The 20448-nt window shown below is 37.0% G+C and overlaps 3 protein-coding genes across 5 annotated transcripts in view; 1 reads left to right on the forward strand and 2 right to left on the reverse strand.

The window, feature by feature from the left end:
- The window catches only part of dync2i2 (dynein 2 intermediate chain 2), a 5620-nt gene extending 2273 nt beyond the window's left edge, over window positions 1-3347 (reverse strand). Inside the window, exons 1-6 of one of the 2 annotated variants that reach the window (XM_016548227.1) lie at window positions 3128-3347; window positions 2938-3031; window positions 2395-2831; window positions 2153-2310; window positions 1275-1384; window positions 1016-1183 (exon numbers count right to left, since the gene is read on the reverse strand). In XM_016548227.1, coding sequence (XP_016403713.1) covers window positions 1016-1183; window positions 1275-1384; window positions 2153-2310; window positions 2395-2831; window positions 2938-3015 — 951 coding nt within the window. In that variant the 5' untranslated portion in view covers window positions 3016-3031; window positions 3128-3347. Of the gene's footprint in view, window positions 1-1015; window positions 1184-1274; window positions 1385-2152; window positions 2311-2394; window positions 2832-2937; window positions 3102-3127 lie in introns of those variants that run through there. The other variant, XM_016548226.1, reaches the window with a different exon arrangement.
- A 1138-nt stretch (window positions 3348-4485) lies between these two features.
- LOC107736867 (protein SET-like) lies at window positions 4486-7884 on the reverse strand. Of its 2 annotated transcripts, none has more exons than XM_016548229.1 (8): window positions 7576-7884; window positions 6560-6617; window positions 6317-6459; window positions 6104-6207; window positions 5899-6012; window positions 5642-5812; window positions 5416-5554; window positions 4486-5242 (listed from the first exon to the last, which is right to left on the reverse strand). In XM_016548229.1, exons 1-8 carry the CDS (start codon window positions 7646-7648, stop codon window positions 5238-5240), a joined length of 807 nt encoding a protein of 268 aa, XP_016403715.1. In that variant the 5' UTR covers window positions 7649-7884; the 3' UTR covers window positions 4486-5237. The 2 variants fall into 2 exon arrangements, with proteins under 2 accessions (XP_016403715.1, XP_016403714.1); XM_016548228.1 differs by having other exon boundaries at window positions 5411-5554.
- A 1815-nt stretch (window positions 7885-9699) lies between these two features.
- Window positions 9700-20448, forward strand: part of specc1lb (sperm antigen with calponin homology and coiled-coil domains 1-like b) — a 38807-nt gene continuing 28058 nt past the window's right edge. Inside the window, exons 1-5 of the mRNA XM_016548292.1 lie at window positions 9700-9716; window positions 10621-10701; window positions 18678-18858; window positions 19488-19632; window positions 19794-20448. Of these exons, the coding sequence (XP_016403778.1) occupies window positions 9700-9716; window positions 10621-10701; window positions 18678-18858; window positions 19488-19632; window positions 19794-20448 (1079 nt within the window). The remainder of the gene's footprint in view (window positions 9717-10620; window positions 10702-18677; window positions 18859-19487; window positions 19633-19793) is intronic.

Raw genomic sequence — 20448 nt, forward strand, 5'->3', positions numbered from 1 at the left:
TTCATGGAACATGATCTTTACTTAATATCCTAATGATTTATGGCATAAAAGAAAAATCTATAATTTTGACCCATACAATGTATTTTTGGCTATTGCTACAAATATACCCCAGCGACTTAAGACTGGTTTTGTGCTCCAGGGTCACATATTATATGATATTATTATATTGCACTGTGAAAAAACTACAATACGACAGTACAATAAATACTGCCATAAAATTTACAGTTCCTTACAGATTACATACTATATAATTTTTATTATCATATACCAGGTTTATTATAGTAAAAACTTAGTAACAAATAAACTTCATCAAAAAAAAAAAAATTTTAATTACTTCTTATAAAATAAACAGCAACTGAATTAATGTAAAAAAACCTTACATTTATTTTATTTCAGCTAGTTTCATTTCTCATTTTAATTTTAATTAGTTTTACCTGATGTACTAAAATAACTTAAACTAAATAAAAGACTAAATAAAATTAATTTGAATATAAATTTAATTAATAATTTTTGTTTTATTTATAAAACCTTTATAGACGTATTTAAAAAAATTAAAATGGCAAATACACATAACAACATTACTAACATTTTACCTAAAATTTAAATGAAAACAGAAAATGCAAAAATAAAACCTTTTCAAAATATTACAAAAACAAATACTATATACAGTAACAAAAATTAGGTAAAAAAAAAATTGTAATCATTAGCATAATTTGTTCTATTTTTCTAATTATTTTGAGATTAAATATAACTTGTATATGACAGGCTTTTTGAGATCCACCAGGCCAAAAGTTATAATTAAGTAGCACATTCTTTTTCACATTCTGTTTTATCTGGGATCATTACAATAATTATTAGATAGATATCATATCTAAACTGAATTACATTAATTTGTGTAAAAACCACGTGGTTCATTAGGATATGCGTTTCGTTACATCATCTTCACAAGGAAAAACAGACGGTTCGCAATTTTTACAAAATATTGTTTTTGCCAAGACCATATTGTGACACCCACCTTGCTTGCTGCTCCACACTGAGGCACTTGCTGTTGAACAAGGGCATATCCAGAACTCAAGATGAGTTTGGCTTCAGCTCCATCAACAGTCCACAACAGAACTCTTCCTCCTGAACCGGCGCTCAGTACGATAAACTCCCCTCTGCGAGCTCCTGGGACCCAGCTGACCTGTGCACACAGAAATAATCGGCAGTTATGGATCACTGAAACCTCATTCATCAGATTTCAGTCATAGATTTTTATTTAATAGGTTAAATACCTGAAAAACTGGTTCACGGTGGGTATCTGCAGACATTCCCGTCTGAGCCAGAATGAGGTCCTGTGAGCGGCTGGTGTCCCAGACCACCACCTCACCACTGTACAGCCCCCCTAATGACACAAAAATAAGAGGACCGGCTGGAAATGAGCCATCAATATTTATTTATCCGTAATAACTGAGGGTTTGGATTCCACTTATGAATATAATTGTCAAATACCGCAGTATGAAAATACTAGGAGAATATCACTTGGAGAAATTAGATTTTTTTTTGTTTATTTTTTTTTTTGAGATTGTTGATTTTCAGACTTATTTGTTGATAACTGTTTGGCTCTTATGGCTCTATTCAGGATGATTTTTTATATATATATTTATATATTTTTTGAAAGAAGTGCCTTATGCCCAATTCAAAAGTTTAAATGAACTGCATTTATTTGAAATAGAAGCCTTTTGCAACATTATAAATTAATTCACTGTCACTTTTGATCAATTTAATGCAGAATTGCTAAATAAAAGTAATTAATTAATTAATTTCTGTCAGAAAATAAATCAATCTATCTATACATATCTTTAATAGTAGTAGTTGTTTTACTGCCTCTAATATTGCTAATTTAAAAAGTAAAAACATTGCATCCAAACAGGATTTCTGTACTATTTAACTGACACAACATGATGAATAATTGCACAAAAAAATTCACATATTTTCCATTTTATGCTAAATTTTAAGCTTCAGTTTCTTTATGCAAATATTTCACATTTTATGTTCGTTTTTTTTCTCTCTCCATTTTGAGGTAAAATATGAACCTAGCTGTGTGTGTGTGAGTCATTCTTTAAAGGGAAAAAATGTAAAAGCATTTGATTTTGTAAATGTATTTCAATACCAGCAACCACAGACGGTCTCACAGGATGGAAGCACAGGCACATGACTGGAGTGGCCACGTCTATGATCACATCCGGCCGCTTTGGGTTCAGGTTCTGCCGGTCCAGGTTCCACGTGCACACATACGCCTTCTCATTGCTCCAATCACCATCATCCACACTAACCCCAAAAATACAACATTAAAACTGCTTTAATTACGACAGCAGGTGGTTGTATGTGTCTGTACGGGGAAATGGCTGTTACCGGCCGAATCCACAGCCTATGACCGAGCCGGTGCAGTTCCACGACACGCTGGTGACTTGCAGACCCCTTTCCTGAGCATCAACATGCTGAAGACGGTACATGCAGGACACCTGCGCAAAAAAATCACCAGTTGTAAGATAAGTTGTAATACAATTATTAATATATTTTGCATTCGAGGCTCTCGCTGACTCATTCTGATCCTCCCAGTTCACTTGAAACCCATCAAAAGCATGACTCTTGGAGTTTTTCACCAGTTCTTTGATAACTATGTCTTCAACTTTATGCAAGAAGTCCAGCAAACCAGGAAAGTGAGATATGTTTTGATCTAGGGAGAGTGTTTGACTGATCTGGTCTTGTGTCTGGGTGCTGTTGTCTAACACATCTTTGGCTTGTGTTTCAGCCTCTGCTGTGTGAACTGGAAGAGTTTGACAGCTTCTCTGGGCGGGAATAAAACACAATATACATCATCACACAAAAGGACAGATATTTTTTCAAGTGCATGAATATTCTGGTTAGAGAAGGTAAGCAAACTTTTTCACTTACTGATTCTTGTGTTTGCTGATGTGACTTTCTCCATGTCGATTCGGCACCAATTAAGTCAAGAGTTTCATCCGTGAACATGTTTAAACTTTGTCAGCTAGCGAGAATAAACTATTTAATCTTTATCTCAGACAAAAAAAAATATATATATGTTCATATCTCTACAAAATGCTTAGTCTCAATAAGACGTTACCGTTAGCTGGGAGCTAGCGATTATTTTTCATAAAGCACGATTTGTTGGTTATTCGTTATATTTAAAACGGTTTTATGTTCGACGAATCAAAATCTGCTTCTGTAATAGGGAAAACACTTATTGTTGCTAATTTTGTACGATATTTTATTGTATTTGGCCACTGCACAGCGCTGTTCGTTCCTCCATTGTTATCCTGGATGTGACATCCGTGACTGCTCTGCCATGGATACCGTGAGCCAATCAATGATTGGCTGTCCTTCTTGCGTCACAGGTGTTAGCTTCTGATTGGTCAACCTACTCAGAGCAGTTTCAGTTTTATATTGGGTCATGCTTACAATTCGGTGCCATTTGGGCGTTGAAAATTGTCACGAACAAACACATAATAGCCTCAGGCTTCTAATATAAACTTTATATAAACTTGTTTTTTGTATTAATCAATGTTCATATTTGATATTATATTACTGATCAATGAAGGTTATATTTTCTCACGTCCACTCTAAAATCTTATGCGATTTAAGATAAACGTGCAACTAGTAGAACTACATTAATTAATTGACAACAAACCCATTTTTCTTTATATTAAAAAAAAAGCCATTATAATTATACTTTAAGAAATATATCATCATTAATAATTTGAAGTGATAAAATATTCGTTTCCCTTGGGTTTCCTGTAATGTGGTGTACATGATAATCTTCACCATAAATGATTAACATCTCAATCAGAAAACACAATAACCCAACACAAACACACACATATATATCACTATAAATAATAATAAAATATTTTTTCCCCATACCATTCAATCAAAATGTAGTGGATATTTTTTTAGAAGACATTTAATATACTGCTCTGGGAAAATGACCAGTCAATAAATCAAAACGACTTAAATTATAGATTTTTAGGCCCAAAGCAGTGTGTAATGTAATAAAAAAAAGTCTCCTTTTAACCAAACTCTTTAGAGCTCAAAGCAGTTAAAATCTAACCTTATAAAAGCCATAACTTGCATGGAGTTAAAAGGGACTAAATTGTAGTAATGACCCAGCTGTCTGCAATACCTTAAAAAGTGATTGTTCCAACACTGAGCCTACTGTTGACTCTTTGATGAGATACAATTCAAAATTAACCTAAATTATAAAATTCCGTTTAAAAAAAAAAAGTTTTAAAAGTGTACCATTTAAAATAAAAGTGTATAAAAACCTCTGTACTCTTAAACTTGTTCATTTGTACATCTCCAATAAAAGAAAACAGGTGGAGAAAAGACCAGTTGTAGAGTTCTTTAAGATTCTACAGGCTTTATTATCTCATTTAAATAATCCTTTAATTAGCCAAGCTCAAAATTACAAGAAGTTTTTTTGTTTTGTTTTTATTAAAAATGTTTCAAACCTCATGGGTGTCTGTAAAACATTACAATGAAAATTCAATCAACATAAACCCAAATGTTGATGTGTCAAATGCCCACTTGCCCCACCCGACCCCATTGAACTGTCAACAATAATAACTGCCATACCCTGATATTGACCCCAAAACATTTACAAGAGTTGACAGGAGCTAGCTGGTGCTTTCCTTTTGTCCAAAACATCACAGAGGAAAAACAGTGTCAACTCTTTGGGGCCCACCTCTGCATTAAAGAAAATATACAAAAGACAAAGAAAAAAGTGGCTAGGTATGTACGCTATGATTAGATCACTGCACCATGGCTTATTACTTAAACTCACAACCATTCACAGAAAAAAAATCATTTCATATACTTAATATATAAACTGCTATTTACTTAAGTTTAGTCTACAGAGGATGACGTGCAGATTGTTAATTTTTTATTTGTCTTTGGAGATGGTTGTAATTAAAGATGACGCAAGAGGCTTCAGCAACAAGATGCCACTAGTTTTCCAATGCAGGAACTGTATGTCCAGAGAATTAACAGGGTTTAGACATGGTCAGGACAGGAGAGGATTCAGTTGAACAGAAGATGGAGCACAATTTTTTTTTTTATAAAAATAAAGAAATAAAAACAAAGCTTTTTGCTCCCATGGTTGGAGGATGACTTCAAAAAGGAAAGAACAGGTACAAGTGTTGGAATATGTCCTTATCAGCCTTTAGTCATCCTCCCCATCATCCTGAAAAAGAAGGGGAAAATATTTAGGGCCGAACTGTGCCAGTTTATGAAGTTTTTACAAATAATGAATGATGCACTTACTAAATACATTTTAAATCAATGTCCACGAATAAACCACAAAAACTGTAATTTGCCCTCAAATTAAAGCCAAAGCTTTGAATTATCTCACCTCTCCATCTTCTCCATCATCCTCCTCTTCGTCTTCCTCTCCCTCTTCCTCATCCCCTTCTTCATCAATGTCCTCCAAACCCTCCTCCTCTTCCTCATCATCATCCTCCTCGCCTTCACCCTCTTCTTCATCCATATCAGGAACCTGAGAGAGAGAAAGAAAGATAAATACAAGTTCTGACTTGCTATGGCTAATATACACCTGCAGTAATGCAATAATAATACTTCATACCAGGTAGTACTGCAGAGGGTTGGGCCAGATGTCATCTTTAATGACCTCTCCGAGTTCATCAGCCCCTGCATCGGAGTGATCGGTGAACCAGGTGAAGAAGCTCTCTGGCTCTTCATGTTGCCTTTTCTTCCCTGCCTTGTTCGGTGTCTGTCCAGTACGCTTCGTCAGGTCCTGCATCATACATAAAAAGTTAACGTACACCCAAAAAGGAACAGCATTAGGCCAAAACTGTCCAAAAAAAGAAGAAGTTAACCCACCTTTCCAGCCTTCCATTTGATTTCAGTGGATTTTGAAGATGGGTCACCACTCTCGTTCAAGTGGAATTCTTTTGAGAGAACTTTGTTTTCAAAGTATGGATTTTCATCAAAGTACTGCAGAGAAGATAAAATTACAGGTCAGACAATTGGTTTGTCACAGCTGTGCATTACTTTCAGACTCGACCAGATGAAAAAGAGTACTTACAAAATCTATTCTGTAACCTGATTTGATGTCCTCAAACTCTGTGACCTCCACTCTGGTCAGGTAATGAAGTGATTCTTCATCCTCCTCACCGAGCAAGGCTGAGACTATTAATCAAAAACAATACATTCGAATAGAATATATAAACCCATATCAGAAATCGACCATATTTAACATCACCATCAAATGGTCTCAGTATTATATGCATCTTCTCACCTTGTGGATGGTTGACGAATGTTGTGACCCAGAAGTTTGGAATTTTGGCTATGAGTTCTGATCTCTTCTGGAAGAATGGCTGACGTAGCTTATTGTACTTCTGCTCTACTTTTAAAATTTCCTCACTCGCCTGCTCATTCAATCTGAGGAAAACAACAGAAGCAGAAAAATACAAAAGCATAAATAAAAACTGCATTAAATGTGACATTACAAATGATACTTGAGCAGCAATGGCAAACTTACCTGTCGATTTCATTCTGTACTTCATCAATGTGTTCAATTGCCTCCTGTTGCTCTTTTTCTGAAATGCAATAAACGGTAACATTAACAAAAAGGCTAATTCGCGTCACCATTAACTCCCTGCAAAAAGTAGGACAAAATTGCACCTGCAAGCAATCCTTATATACGGACTAACATAAAAGCATGACTTCACAAATTACACATGCGACTATACACTAAACAACGCATTCGTACAATGTAAACACGATCTATTTCGTAAATAAAATTAACAAAATAAAGCAACATTATCTAATGCCAGCCTCATCCGATTCAAAAACACAAAGATAAGTTAAAAGTGAAACCGGGGTGTTCACGCCGAGCGACCAGCTCAATCCGGTGCAGTTTCAGCAGCAGCTGCGTAAGGCCGCGAGGTTTAAACGGAGGAGGAGGCCACGCGCTGGGCCAGATTTACCTTCCTCCCAATGAATTACACATTACTGCCGTGCATTAACAGTTAGATCGGACTAGGAAGTCATTTCGACCCAATTGAGCGTCATTAAACACCTTTACAGTAGTTTGTGATGCAGCGGCAGCGTGGTTCAATGACATGCGGGAATGGCTCGTGATGGCGGGGCAGACACAATAACCAGTTAACGTTAGCCTACTAGCACACATGGGCGCAATACAGCGCACAAATAACACTCAAGCCACATTAAGCTTGAAAGACACAGTTGAGCACATAAATAAGTGGAAACAACCTGGAACTGTGCGGTTTTTATAAATTAAATGGCGCGCGAGCGCAATGTTCGTCGCGCGTGGCACAATAAAGCCTCCGCGCGAGGAAACATGGCCTCCGGTGCGCGCAACATCCCTTTGCTGAAATTACACCGCAAAAAAAGACTTCTGCTGGATTAACTCGGGCTTCGTTTAAAGGTTAAAATAAACACCAAGCGGCTAGTTAGAATTGATATTCGTGCTTTAAACGCAAGAAATGGAAGTTACTGAAAATGGCGGTGCGCAGGAGACCGCCATTACTTTACCCGAGGTCTCGTCCGCTCCGTCGTGATTCGAGTTCTGCTCCTTTCGGCTCACTTTCGCCGCCGACGCCGACATTATTCCTCCACAGCCGAGGATTTGCCTTCTTACTCCTAAAACAAAAACTCAGGAACGTCCTCCTCCGTTCGAGGAAAGCGAAAGTAGGGGGAAATAAAGTTGGTTCTAGCTCAGTTTAGAAGTGCGAATATCACAACGTGTGTTGCGCTTCCCCTCCACACATACAGCACACTCAAATGAGAGATGCGTATCACGCCACGCACCTCCTCTTTTCTGACACCCGCCACTGTGCTCGCATGCGCCCCCTCTGGCAGTCCCGAGAACTCGCTTTAGGAGAATAAAGAGCCACGCCTCCTCCAGGGCAGGTAGAATCAGAGCTGGGCAGCTGAGTACATGTAATCTGAATTACGTAATCAGATTCCAAAAATTAAATACTTGTAATTGCATTTTAAAATACTCGTAATCAGACTACAGTTACTTTTTTATTGAATACATGATTACATATTATTCACACAATAGCAATCAATTGTTTATAATTTATTGATTCTCCGTAATTATTATATAAATATAATTTCTCTTTTTCATCTTTTAAATGTTCCTCTAGCCTACCACTTGTATTCGTTCAGAAAGTCTGCCAGTTTTGTGGACATTCACACAAAGACCAGTCACTAGTCAGAGGGCTACACAGCATTTGTCCACTGATTTACAAAAGTCATTTCAGGTTGAAGAAGTTTCAACATTGCATCAATTTATTATTTATTTGAGTTATCACTCAGTGTATTATTTAGTCATGTATTACTAGGTCTTTGGAAGGCTTTTGTCTTTCAAATATGAAAATGCACAAATTCACATTGTGTAATGCAGAGATTCCAAACTTTTTTGTCATCTGAACATCTCTCACCTATATAATATAATATAATATAATATAATATAATATAATATAATTACTTGAAGTACCCCTGAGATTTTAAAATAAATATTTTAATAAGTAACATTTGCATGTTCATGGTTCTCTGACATTGGTTAATGGTCACATGACATTATTTCATTTTTATTTTGATTTATGTTATTTTAAAATGATCTATTTTAATTTTAAATTTTTATGATTTAATTAATTATTAAGCTTTTCATTAAACCCACAAACCCCCTGCAGTTCCTTCACGAACCCCAGTTTGTGAAACTTTGACATAATGCAATGTTAAATGTACTTCATGTTGTTAATAACAATGAATGAAATATATTTTATTACTTTTTGTATTTTTATATCAATATGGTACAAGATTATCCTATGTAAATGATAAATGAGTTAGGTCAAAAGTAATCAGAGTAATCTATAAAAAATAGTCTGATTATATTACCGTGTAATGTAATGGATTACATAACTACAATATTTGTCATGTAATTTGGAATCAGTAACGGATTACAATTTGTAAGTAATCTACCCAGCTCTGAATATAATATAATATAATATAATAGAATAGAATAGAATAGAATAGAATAGAATAGAATAGAATAGAATAGAATTCGGATATCGATCATTTGTTAAATACACACTGTCTTTCAAAAGTTTGGGGCTGATACGATTTTTTAATGTTTTTGAAAGAAATCTCTTATCCAGGTTGCATTTGTTTGATGAATAATACAGTAAAAACAGTAATATTGTGATACAATATTACAATTTAAAATATCAGTTTTCTATTTTAATATATTTTCAAATTAATTTATTCCTGTGATTGCGAAGCTGAATTTTCAGCATCATTACTCCAGTCTTTCCTGTCACATGATCCTTCAGAAATCATTCTCATGCTGATTTGGAGCTCAAGAAACATTTCTTATTATCAATGCTGAAAACAGTTGTGCTGCTTAACAGCTTTTATTCAAAATTAAAATTTTAATATTTAATAATATTTGTAATATTATAAATGTATTTACTGTCACTTTTGACCAATTTAATATTTCTTTGGTGAATAAAAGTATTATTTTGCTAAATAAAATAAAAAAAATTTTTTGTTGTCCTGTCTCTGTACCGTTCATCATTAAATTGAACACCAATTTGCATATTTCACCTTGATTCAACAAGTTCTTATGGCTTGTTGTAGACAATACAAAATATGGAGCTGAAAATCCTGTAATCTCAATTCATTCATTCATTCATTCATTCACCTGAATTATATTATACGTTTATAGAGATTTGACACGCTGGTTTTTGCATCTGATTGTGTTGACCCATATTGTGTTTTGGCAGATACGTTTTGAGGAAAATTATATGTAGGCTATGTTTTACATGCCTAGTTAGTCTCTGAAAAGAAGGCACCTATATGCCAAGCAAATAGCTACTTTCATAAAGAAAAGACGTGTGTTTTTGAAATAAAAAGTTTTGAGCTTATTCACATATCTTTTTATTCAAAGATTGTTTTTCTTCTTCTTTCTTTAAATGTTTTTTTTTCGTTTTTTTTTAAATACAGTGATACAGGACTGATAGAGTTTAATTTATGCTTGAATGTGTAGTTTGTGGTCTCTAAATTACTACCACACACTAGGGAAGTGCTTTATTATAACGATATTATTTGCCTTTTAATTAACTGTAACCAAGCTTTTCATTTAAAGTGACAGAGTAAAGAAACTTCTTGAAGACTGCAATACTAGTCCTTTGATCTGGGTAATCTAAATTTGGCAATGTCCTGCAACCTTTGTTTTAGTGGCCCAGATTTTTTTTAACTATTCAGCTACTTCTACATGCTACTACAAAAAGCAATTATTTTTGAAGTTTAAAGTTTCTTTAAACAAATGTCTTTAATCTTCTTCCACCACCCTTCAATTTTGTATTTATCAATTACAAATAAAATCTTCAGCAAAAGCCGTTTTTGTCAGAGACTTTTATTTTGAAAAATATAGCAATTTGTAATAAAGCGTGACCGCGTATTGTTTCCCGCTTCACATCGCGTTCGTTCGGTTTCGACTTGACTGGGAGTCACGCGCATCACTCCGCTGCCGGGGAGTGGGAAAGCAGAGATTTTTCTACAACAATAAAGCGTTTATTTTCTTTTTTGTAATGAGGACGTCAGTCTGCGTTCATTCGGATACATCCTAGTAAGTTCTCCGAGGAGCGCAAGGTAAAATGTAATTTAAGTTATTGTCCTGTCCTCGATCGATGTCGTTTATTCTTCTGAATTGTGTCCCAGCTCGACTGTGGTCAGTTCTGTCGGTAAATAACAATTCAGGCCCACCGGGAGTTTTAAAAACTTTTTTTCCTAAGTGAAAAATAGTAATATAGCAGTGTGTCGTGTCGCCAATCTTCGTTCATAGATAAGTCATAATAACTTTTATGTATGTTGTGTAAATTATTATGATGGCAGCTGTGCCAGTGTCATAGTCAAGTTAAGAATACAGTGCACTTTGGTTTTTCCAATTCCATGACTAATTTTTTTAAGCTTTAAAGACAAAAATGCTAGGTTTATTTTTAAATATATATATTTTCGTAGAGAGATATATTAGGTATGTGTGACAGCCTAGTATTTCGCATGAAAAGTATCTCATTTTAACCCGATTTAAGTCCTCCCCTTAAAGTGGTGATTTTGGGCCTGTCCCACATCAGAGGACTCTGGTAAATGTCATCATTTTGATTTATTCTATGAATAGATCATTATTGTGTAGCATGTCACACACCACCGGACATGTTGACTTATGTATTTTATGTAGACTATCTATATATATACACAGTAAGAACTTAGAAGTATGTATCAAAATAGTAGTTATTTAAAAAAATATCCACTGTCCATCTTCAGAATGTGTCATTATTTAATGGCAAGAAAATTTCCTTTACTGTTGGTCAGAATAGGCTGTGCTAAGTCTATGGCATCCATAGCTTTTTCTCATGAAGGCATCTGATGAGTTGGTTTGAATTGATTCTAGCAGGCAGCAGCACATTCCAGTCAACCCAACGCCCCCAGACATCCAAAGCATTTTGGGGAGTGCTTCAGGCTAGAGTGTGTGGGTAATGGCAAACCCTCTTAGCTGGTCATGAAAGATCGATTGCAGTTGGAATAATTTTTAATTTAGTAGCTGGAAATCTTATTGTAATAGTTACATATGGCGTAGCTTCTTTTATTGAGCATCTCTGCCAAAAAATACTTTGTTGATGAATTGGACCTCTTGAAGTACTGTATGAAATTTTCTTCAGTGCTTATTTAGGGGAACAGCACCTGAGGAGTATTTTTCTTGGTCCGTAACAGGTTCATCTGTCACTTTTATTGCTTTCAGATTCAGAACTCAACGCTTTCCACAGCTCAGCAGTGATTGGTTAGTCATGCATTTTAAGTGCTGAGTCAAATCAGTGTGACAACTTTCAAAATGTGTGGCCTTTTGCTAATCCTCTTTTCTTAAAGTCAACGTCAACTCAAAACCAAATAATTTGCTTTAATAATAAATGTTCCTGGACGTCTTGTGAATGATTCATTGGTACATGTTATACTAAACAAAGAAAGGTTTGTCTTTATTAGGGATGCACCAAAATTATTATTATTATAATTTTTACCGAAACACATAATTCTGTAATTAAATTTGGGTAATTGGGTTATCAAATTTGGTATACTGTTTAAGGTGTTGTGTTCACAGATGAAAAGTTATCATAGTAAAGTTATTCGGCAAATAGTCGTCTCTCAATATTTCAGCCGCACAAATATTTTTTGGTTGCAAAATCACTAGTCTTTATAATCAAAACATCCCTCCAACCTCCTGGCTCCATTCTAGTATGTAAAGCCTCCTTTCACAATCCAATCAATTCCCAATGGATAAAATCAGGTACCGCCCTGTTTTTTTCTTCTCATTGAATATCCTGAGGGTTGTGAAACCTGTTTGATGTTGACTTGATTTCAAAATGTCATTTATAAATCATAGAATCTGTTATAATGGCTCATTTTATATAAAATGCTGTAATGTTTTGCTTATATGTGTGCTGTTTTTGTCCTATGAGCACTTCATTAGAAATTAGTATTGGTTTTAACAGATTTGGGGGGAAATGACTGCCTGTGTGAGACGTCCTGTGGACGCTGACCCAGTTGTATCCCTCTTGCGCAGACTACACTCTGCTTTAGCACATTAGCAGCTCTCAGAGGAATGATTTCATTGAATGGAAGCTCTTATTAGTAGCGTCATGGTTCTTATGTCTCAGACTAGGGTTGTCAAAAGTACCGACTTTGGTACCAGACGGTATTGAAATTTTAAAAATGTGACGATACCAGCATGCAGCATTTCCCACTTGAGCAGATTCTTATAAACCTCTGATTGGCCATTGTGTTCACGCAGCTAACAGACATGTCTGTGATTGGCTACAGTGATCATCGCTTCACTCTCTTCACCGAGTGCTTACACAGATACACACGGGAGCGTTTGAAAGCCGTGTCTATCAGTGGATCCCTAATATATCTGCTCATAGACTATCCGGCTTTCAAACGCTCCCGTGTGTATTTAGTGGTTTTCAATCCTGGTCCTGGGGACCCACTGCACTGCACATTTTGTGTCTCCCTTATCTGACACACTCAGCTGACGTTCATGGAGCTCTCACCTAATGAGCTGGTGGGTCCCCCAGGACCAGGATTGAAAACCACCGGTGTAAGCGCTTGGTGAAGAACATGAAGGATGATCATTGTAGCCAATCACAGACATATCTGTTGAGCCCATGAACACAATGGCCAGTCAGAGGTGTTTAAGAATCTGCTTAACAGCTCTCAAAATGCTAGCGGGAAATGCTGGTATCGTCACATTTTTAAAATTTCAGTACTGACTGGTAACGAAGTCGGTACTTTTGACAACCCTATCTCAGACCTTTGGCAGGGATTTGGACCAATGTCTCACTTGATGGAAACAACCTTTAAAAGTAGCGTTTTCTCACTATGAGTAATTTTGGGATTTTTATAGCCTTATTTACAGGTTTAGGCCGCCTGCTGTAATAATTGCAGACTGCTCAGTCTGTGTATGTGTGTGTGTGTGTGTGTGTGTGTGTGTGTAATGAACTATCCAAACAAACACATTCCTCCCAGCAGCCTTCATACTGATGCTCAATTAACAAGCAGCTGCTGTGTCAGGTCTGTGAGGAATTTCCATTAGATGTGTGTCTGAAGTGTCCAGAAGAATAATCCAAACACTGAATTCATAGGTTTTAGATACGGTGAAGGAATCGAATCCCTTGAACTTCACAGGGCCATCTCACCTGTTTTGCATATCAAACGGTTTGTTCAGGCTCGGCGTCAGAAGGTCAGGACTGTGGTCAGCGTTTAGAGATTCCTGTATTGTTCTATCCTTCTTGGATTCCCTCTCGAGAGAATTAGTTTTGGTTTTTCAAAAGCTTCGTATTATTCCCCATGAGGTCCATTTTCTTTTAAGGTTGGAGAAAAAAGTCTGAACTTCAGACCGGGAGGTAACAGACCAACGTCTTTTCCACATGGATCTCCCTCGTCAAAACAACATCTGTTTTTCTTGAGTGCACCACTCTGGGTTTTTAAAGGGGTCATATGTTGCTATTTTAAAGATCATTATTTTGTGTATTTGGTGTAACAGGTTAGATTATTTGCTTCTTTTTGCACATTTATTTAATGTTTTGCAAAGAGAAGGGTCCATTTATTTTTCTTACCCACAGCATTGGATACATTTTCTTGTCCTGCACTACACAAGGGCCAAATAACTTTCCACCATCTTGCACATAATTATTCAAAGCATCATCACACTCTGTCACTTCCACAGGCAAATCGACCACACAGGAAGACGTTTAAACATGTCCATAACATCTAAAGGGCCATTCATACCGAGAACAATAACTAAAGCGATAACTACATTAAAGTCCACACCAATGACCGATAAAACAGGGGCACTATTTCCATATGGCAGAGTATGGCAGTCTCCCCCGTCATACCCAGGTTGTTCGTTGTTGCCACCCTAGGTGATCGGACCCCGGACCCCGATTTCTACCAAGGGGGAACCACTGCCATACCTTATGGTTTTGTGAAACGCCGCCATCGCGACAGAATATTGCAGTTATGTCCTCTACTGCTCAAGCTCTAGAAGGTCAAATGGATTATGATTGGCTGCCAATGTTTTTATCATTCATCAGCTTGAAAAAACTTTCTGAAAGTGATTCCAATGATATTATTGTTCCTCTGTCGTTAACGTTATAGTTGTGGTTTGGGCTTCCTTCTTCTCATAGGATTAGAGTGATAATGAAAACATTTTAGTTATAGTTATTAGGGCTGGGTTTTTCGTCAAATTTCACAATTCGATTTGATTATCCTTCAAAAGCTTTCAATTCGATTCAATATCGATTATTTTAGATATACAGTGGGTACGGAAAGTATTCAGACCCCCTTAAATTTTTCACTCTTTGTTATATTGCAGCCATTTGCTAAAATCATTTAAGTTAATTTTTTTTCCTCATTAATGTACACACAGCACCCCATATTGACAGAAAAACACAGAATTGTTGACATCTTTGCAGATTTATTAAAAAAGAAAAACTGAAATATAACATGGTCCTAAGTATTCAGACCCTTTCCTTTCAGATGAGCTGTGACACTCATATATTTAACTCACGTGCTGTCCATTTCTTCTGATCATCCATGAGATGGTTCTACACCTTCATTTGAATCCAGCTGTGTTTGATTATACTGATTGGACTTGATTAGGAAAGCCACACACCTGTCTATATAAGACCTTACAGCTCACAGTGCATGTCAGAGCAAATGAGAATCATGAGGTCAAAGGAACTGCCTGAAGAGCTCAGAGACAGAATTGTGGCATATTAAAGTTATAATACTAACTTTAACTTTAAATTACATAATTATATTTCTACTCCAAATCGTTTTTTGAAATATAAAGATTTAAATGGTGGTTGTCACAAAAACTTGACGGATTTATTCAAACATAAATTAAATATTGAAGAACAGTAAAAAATTATAATGAATATGTCATATGGTGCATATTTAGCAAAATGCTCCTCTATAGAGTTCATTTTTCTAGCTGACTAATGAGTTCATGGTCACCACATATGTTTTTCTGTAGTAAATGTGACGTTACGTGACATATTGTTTACAGGCTATTGTCGTCTTTCCGCGTTTGAAACACTGAGCGATTACATGAGACAGGATACGGATTTCGGTAAGCTGTGCTCTTTCTTTTAACATGCCTTCGGATGTTCATTCATGTTTATTTCATGCTGTAACTGCTATTAGAGCGGAGATGATCAGTTCACAGCGATCTGTCACTCCACATTAAACAGCGCCAATATGGCATTTAATATTTGAATATTATAATATAATGTACAGAATTTGAAATCTGAGACTTTGTTTCATATCAAAAGTAACAAATAACCAAGCTTTATTGCAATTTATTGGATGGTAGTCGCGCTACAATGTTCCGTTCATTATCTGACAGGCTAGACTAATCTTTTCTTGGGAGTCGATATTGTTTCATAAAAATGAGAATCGATTAAAATAAAAAAAAAATTTTACCCAGCCCTAATAGTTATCATTATAATTATTGCTCTTGGTGTGAATGGGCCTGTTTTGGAATGTTTAAATTTTTCCGAATTTTGAAACATTTAGAAATTTTGTTTTAATGTGTTCTTTTTGTCTATATCTGATTTTGTTCGGACGTCTGTGTTGAAGTCCGCCATCTAAACAGGTGCTCAAGAGGCTTCTTTATGTACCTGGAGTGACCCTTGACCCTGAGAGACAATGAAAGACACGCAAGTTCTTGGCATAGTCTGAGTTGACTTGAAAGACAAAACCACTCCATTCTCAAAAGCTTTGAAAGCATCTTTTTTTCTATAACCTCTTTTTTTCACTTTGGAGTCGTAGAGTTCGTGTGATACATGTCAGGATGTTGTAACTGGAAATATTCAATATTGTTTTCATTTTAAAGACTTGATTCAGAGATTGCACTCTCAGCTCGGATTCCACTGGAGGTCATTGAGTTTATCCTGTTACCCGTAATACCCGATATGAATTTGCTTGTGTGGTCCCTCATGTTTGAGGCTGTGTGTTTTAAAATCATTTTTTAGAAGCGTTTTGATGGATGTGTCTATGTGTTGAAGTGTTGTGGCGCTGCGGTTCAGCACGCTCAGATTTGTATGAATGCCCAGTAGCTGTTTGCATATCGAGCACTGAAATCAAGTTTGTATGGAATGTTTTGGGTTTGATAGAAAGTTGCCTGCAATGACCTCTAAAGTGGGAAGTTAACTTGGGCTGAATTTTACTGCAGAGTATCTTTCTCTTTCCCTCAGGGTTTGTCCACTTACATTTATGATTTTTACAGTTTCCGAGATGCACTTGAAGAAAATTACCATAATGCTCAGCTTCATTGCTAATGCTTGTTAAAGGGATAGTGCACCCAAAAATTCTGTCATCATTTACTCACCCTCATGTCATTCCAAATCCACATGACTTTCTTTTCTCAGTGGAACATAACAGAAGAAATTTTGAAGAATGCTGGTAACCAAACTGTTTCGGTACCCTTCGACTTCCATTGTATGGCCAAAAAACAACAATTAGACAATTTTCAAAATGTCATTTTTAATGTTCCACAGAAGAAAGAAAGACATACAGATTTCGGACAACATGAGGTTGAGTAAATGTTGACAGAATGTTTATTTTTAGGTGAATAATCCCTTTAAGAAACGCTCATACAGGAATTTGATGTGTTTCTGTTGTTTTTTTCTTTACGCACTATTATGGAAGCTAGGATAGAATCATTTTCAGAACTTATTTTAATTCTTAATAAAAATGTATTTGAGTTTATTTGCATAATTCATTGAATTTAAAGATGGCTACCTTTTACAATATCGTCAGGTTTGGCTTAATATATCTATATTCTTTCGGTAAGACGGTGAGTTGTGGTCTGTAGTTGGGTGTGGTGCTTTTTGTTTTGACTACTGTTCAAACATATCAACTTAAAAGGCTTGTGGGAAAAATAGGGGTGTTTAGGCTGGTGTCTGTCTCATCTGTTTGCCATCAAATGATCCACATCGCCATAGTTTCAGTTTGCAAAGAGAGGCCACATAAGAGCAAGAAAAAGGTCAGAGTACACTAGCTGCATGAGCATTGCAGTGAAGTCTCTGGTTCTTGATTTCTAGAAGTTATATCAACATGTGTGTACACTTAGACTTGCACAGATCTCTCTTCTAGACTTCTTTTGTTCTTACATTACAGTTGTTATAGCTACATAACCCTTACAGATGGGCTAGCCTATAGCATTTTTACAATACATTTTTTACATATATAGACACATAAGATATAAATGAATTTAAGAATATAATGTACATATACTAGTTTTTAAGGTATTTGAGGAAATTTTACCTCATTTGACCTCAAAATTGGAGTGTAGTTCACACACACAAACAATTGAATTTTTCAAACGGCTTCTTTTTTCCCCTCTGTACTACATATAGCTGTTGTGTTTTTTCTAGCCTCAAGCCTAGCCCTGCTGCTCTAGACTTTCAAAGCCTTTTAAGGCTAGATGCAGTTGGGCAGTTCCTCCAATGGGTCTGGCCTCCTCCCATGATGATGTGATAAGAAAGGCAGTTCCATCCTCTTCTGACCCTCCTCCAATCACACGGTCTTGTGTGCATTTAAACACTGGCCAATGACTGTTTTCCCCTAAAGTGTCTGAGTTTACAGTGTGTGTGAAGCTGCATAAATAGAGTCCTCGGGGACCATAATGTTACATTCCAACTGTCTCCAAGAAAAGACATAGACTTGTACACAATGTGTTCCCCGAGGAAAATAACCAGTGCTGGAGTAAGGTAATGAGAGATTTCGATTAAAGCTCTACTGGATTGAATGCTTTTGAATGCTACAGGACAAAAAGGAAGGTTTGAAGAAAAATATACAGTATGTGGTGGTGAAGCCTTTGTGATGTATGTTTTTTCTACGGCTGGGTTTACTTAGCACTGCATGCCTTTCTGTTCAGAAACTTCTTTTTTAAATGCTGTTTTGTATTTTCTGAAGGAGTGGGGTATTCGAAATTGTCATTCAGTATTAACTTGTTCTGCATTTTTTGAAAATGTATCTAAATAACTAATTGGCCATTTTCCTTCATTTAGATTACGCTGTAAATGTATCAAGAACCTGGAGCCAAGCATGAAAAAGGCGACCAAGCCCACGGCCGCCACCTCCAGAACCTCAGTGGGCACTAAAGCCCCAGGCAGACCAGAGGGAAGCAGCATTATGGGCACAGGTGGCAAGATGACGAACAAAACTCAGAGTTCAGCTCCACTACCTAAGGTAACTGTTCAGCATGGAGGAAGCTGAACCATTTGTATTTAATCATTATGAACAGTGTTGGGGGTAATGCATTACAAGTAACGCGAGTTACGTAATCAGATTACTTTTTTTAAGTAACTAGTAAAGTAACGCATTACTTTTTCATTTAGAAGGAAATATCTGAGTTACTTTTTCAAATAAGTAACTCCAGTTACTTTGTTTCCATGTATTGTTTGACAGCTTTGGTGTTGCCATGTTGAGAGAAATCAGGAGTAAGTGCAGAGCGTTGCGTGTGAACATGATCTTACTGTAGTTCTAGACCACGGGGCCGGTTGCACCAGCTGGACGTAAAAAGGTTGGGTGTAAACTCTACGTTGGACTTAGTTACGTCCAGCTTTCCGATGAATATTTACACCTGTTGCACCATCTAAAACTACGACTAGGCGCAGCTAAGCTTTAGCGTAGACTGTGCGCGTCCGCGCGGACACGACGCCATTCGCGTTACTATGGTTACAACTTGATGCATTACTTTTAAAAGTAACTTTCCCCAACACTGATTATGAATATGTTGAACCAAGTGCAAGCTAAGAATGTTGCATTGTGATTTGTCTGTAGCAGATCATTAACTTAATGTTTTGCGTGCTAACCAGGCAAAGAGCAGTGATGATCTCCCAGCGGTGAGTGCAGGAAGTGGAGCAGTGTCTGTTAGCAACAGTAACACTACTGCTAGAAACAAGAGAGGAAGCTCCTCTCAGAACACCAGCAGCACTGACACCAGGTCCAAGACCAGTTCAGGTAGTGCTAAGCATTGCCTTGGTTCTAAAGATGTTAAAGAGGAAGTGTTTTGTTTGTGTTGCACAAATACTTTGATACCCACAACACAGCTAATGAAATATCCATAACAGTTATGTGGTTATGGAAGTATTTCTGCTTATAACCATTTCTTTCTCCTGTAGGTCTTTCAGCAAGGCGTGCCATGTCATCCACAGCCAAGGATCCAGGCACGACCCGAGACAACTTGCGAGAACGTACCAGAGCTAGTGTTGCCAAAAAGCTTGCTGTACCCACCGATGCCATGCCTCAGAAGCGTTCACGATGCCGTACCGTAGCAGAGACTGATTCTCGGATTAGCAAATCTCGTTCAGACAGCCAGATAAGCCATAAAGCAGTGCTGGAGTGTCAAGTGAAGGACCTGCTGGGCTTAGCCAAGAGCAAAGACCTGGAGATCCTCCATCTCCGCTCTGAACTTAGAGGTATGAGAGCCCAGCTTGGTCTGGAAGAACTTGAGGCCCCTGATCCGGAACAAGCATCTCAAGAGACCAAGCAGCCTCAGGAGAAAGAGGTTTCTCCTGTGATCAGTGCCACAGATGTGGAGTCCACTCTGCTCCTCCTTCAAGACCAGAACCAGGGCATCCTTGATGAGCTAAATATGCTGAAGAGTGAAAACCGGATGCTGAAGGATCGTCTCAATGCTCTCGGCTTCTCTCTGGAGCATCGTCTAGACAGCCCTGACAAAGGTCTGCGCTGCCCGTCCTTTAGTCCTGAGCCTGTATCTGGTGGAGGCAGTGGAGGTCACAGCGAAAACAGTGGGGGTGGTATGCGTGCATCTTC

This window comes from Sinocyclocheilus rhinocerous, unplaced genomic scaffold (assembly GCF_001515625.1).
Source record: "Sinocyclocheilus rhinocerous isolate Xijiao unplaced genomic scaffold, SAMN03320098_v1.1 scaffold192, whole genome shotgun sequence".
In the NCBI taxonomy this organism is placed as follows: Eukaryota; Metazoa; Chordata; class Actinopteri; order Cypriniformes; family Cyprinidae; genus Sinocyclocheilus; species Sinocyclocheilus rhinocerous.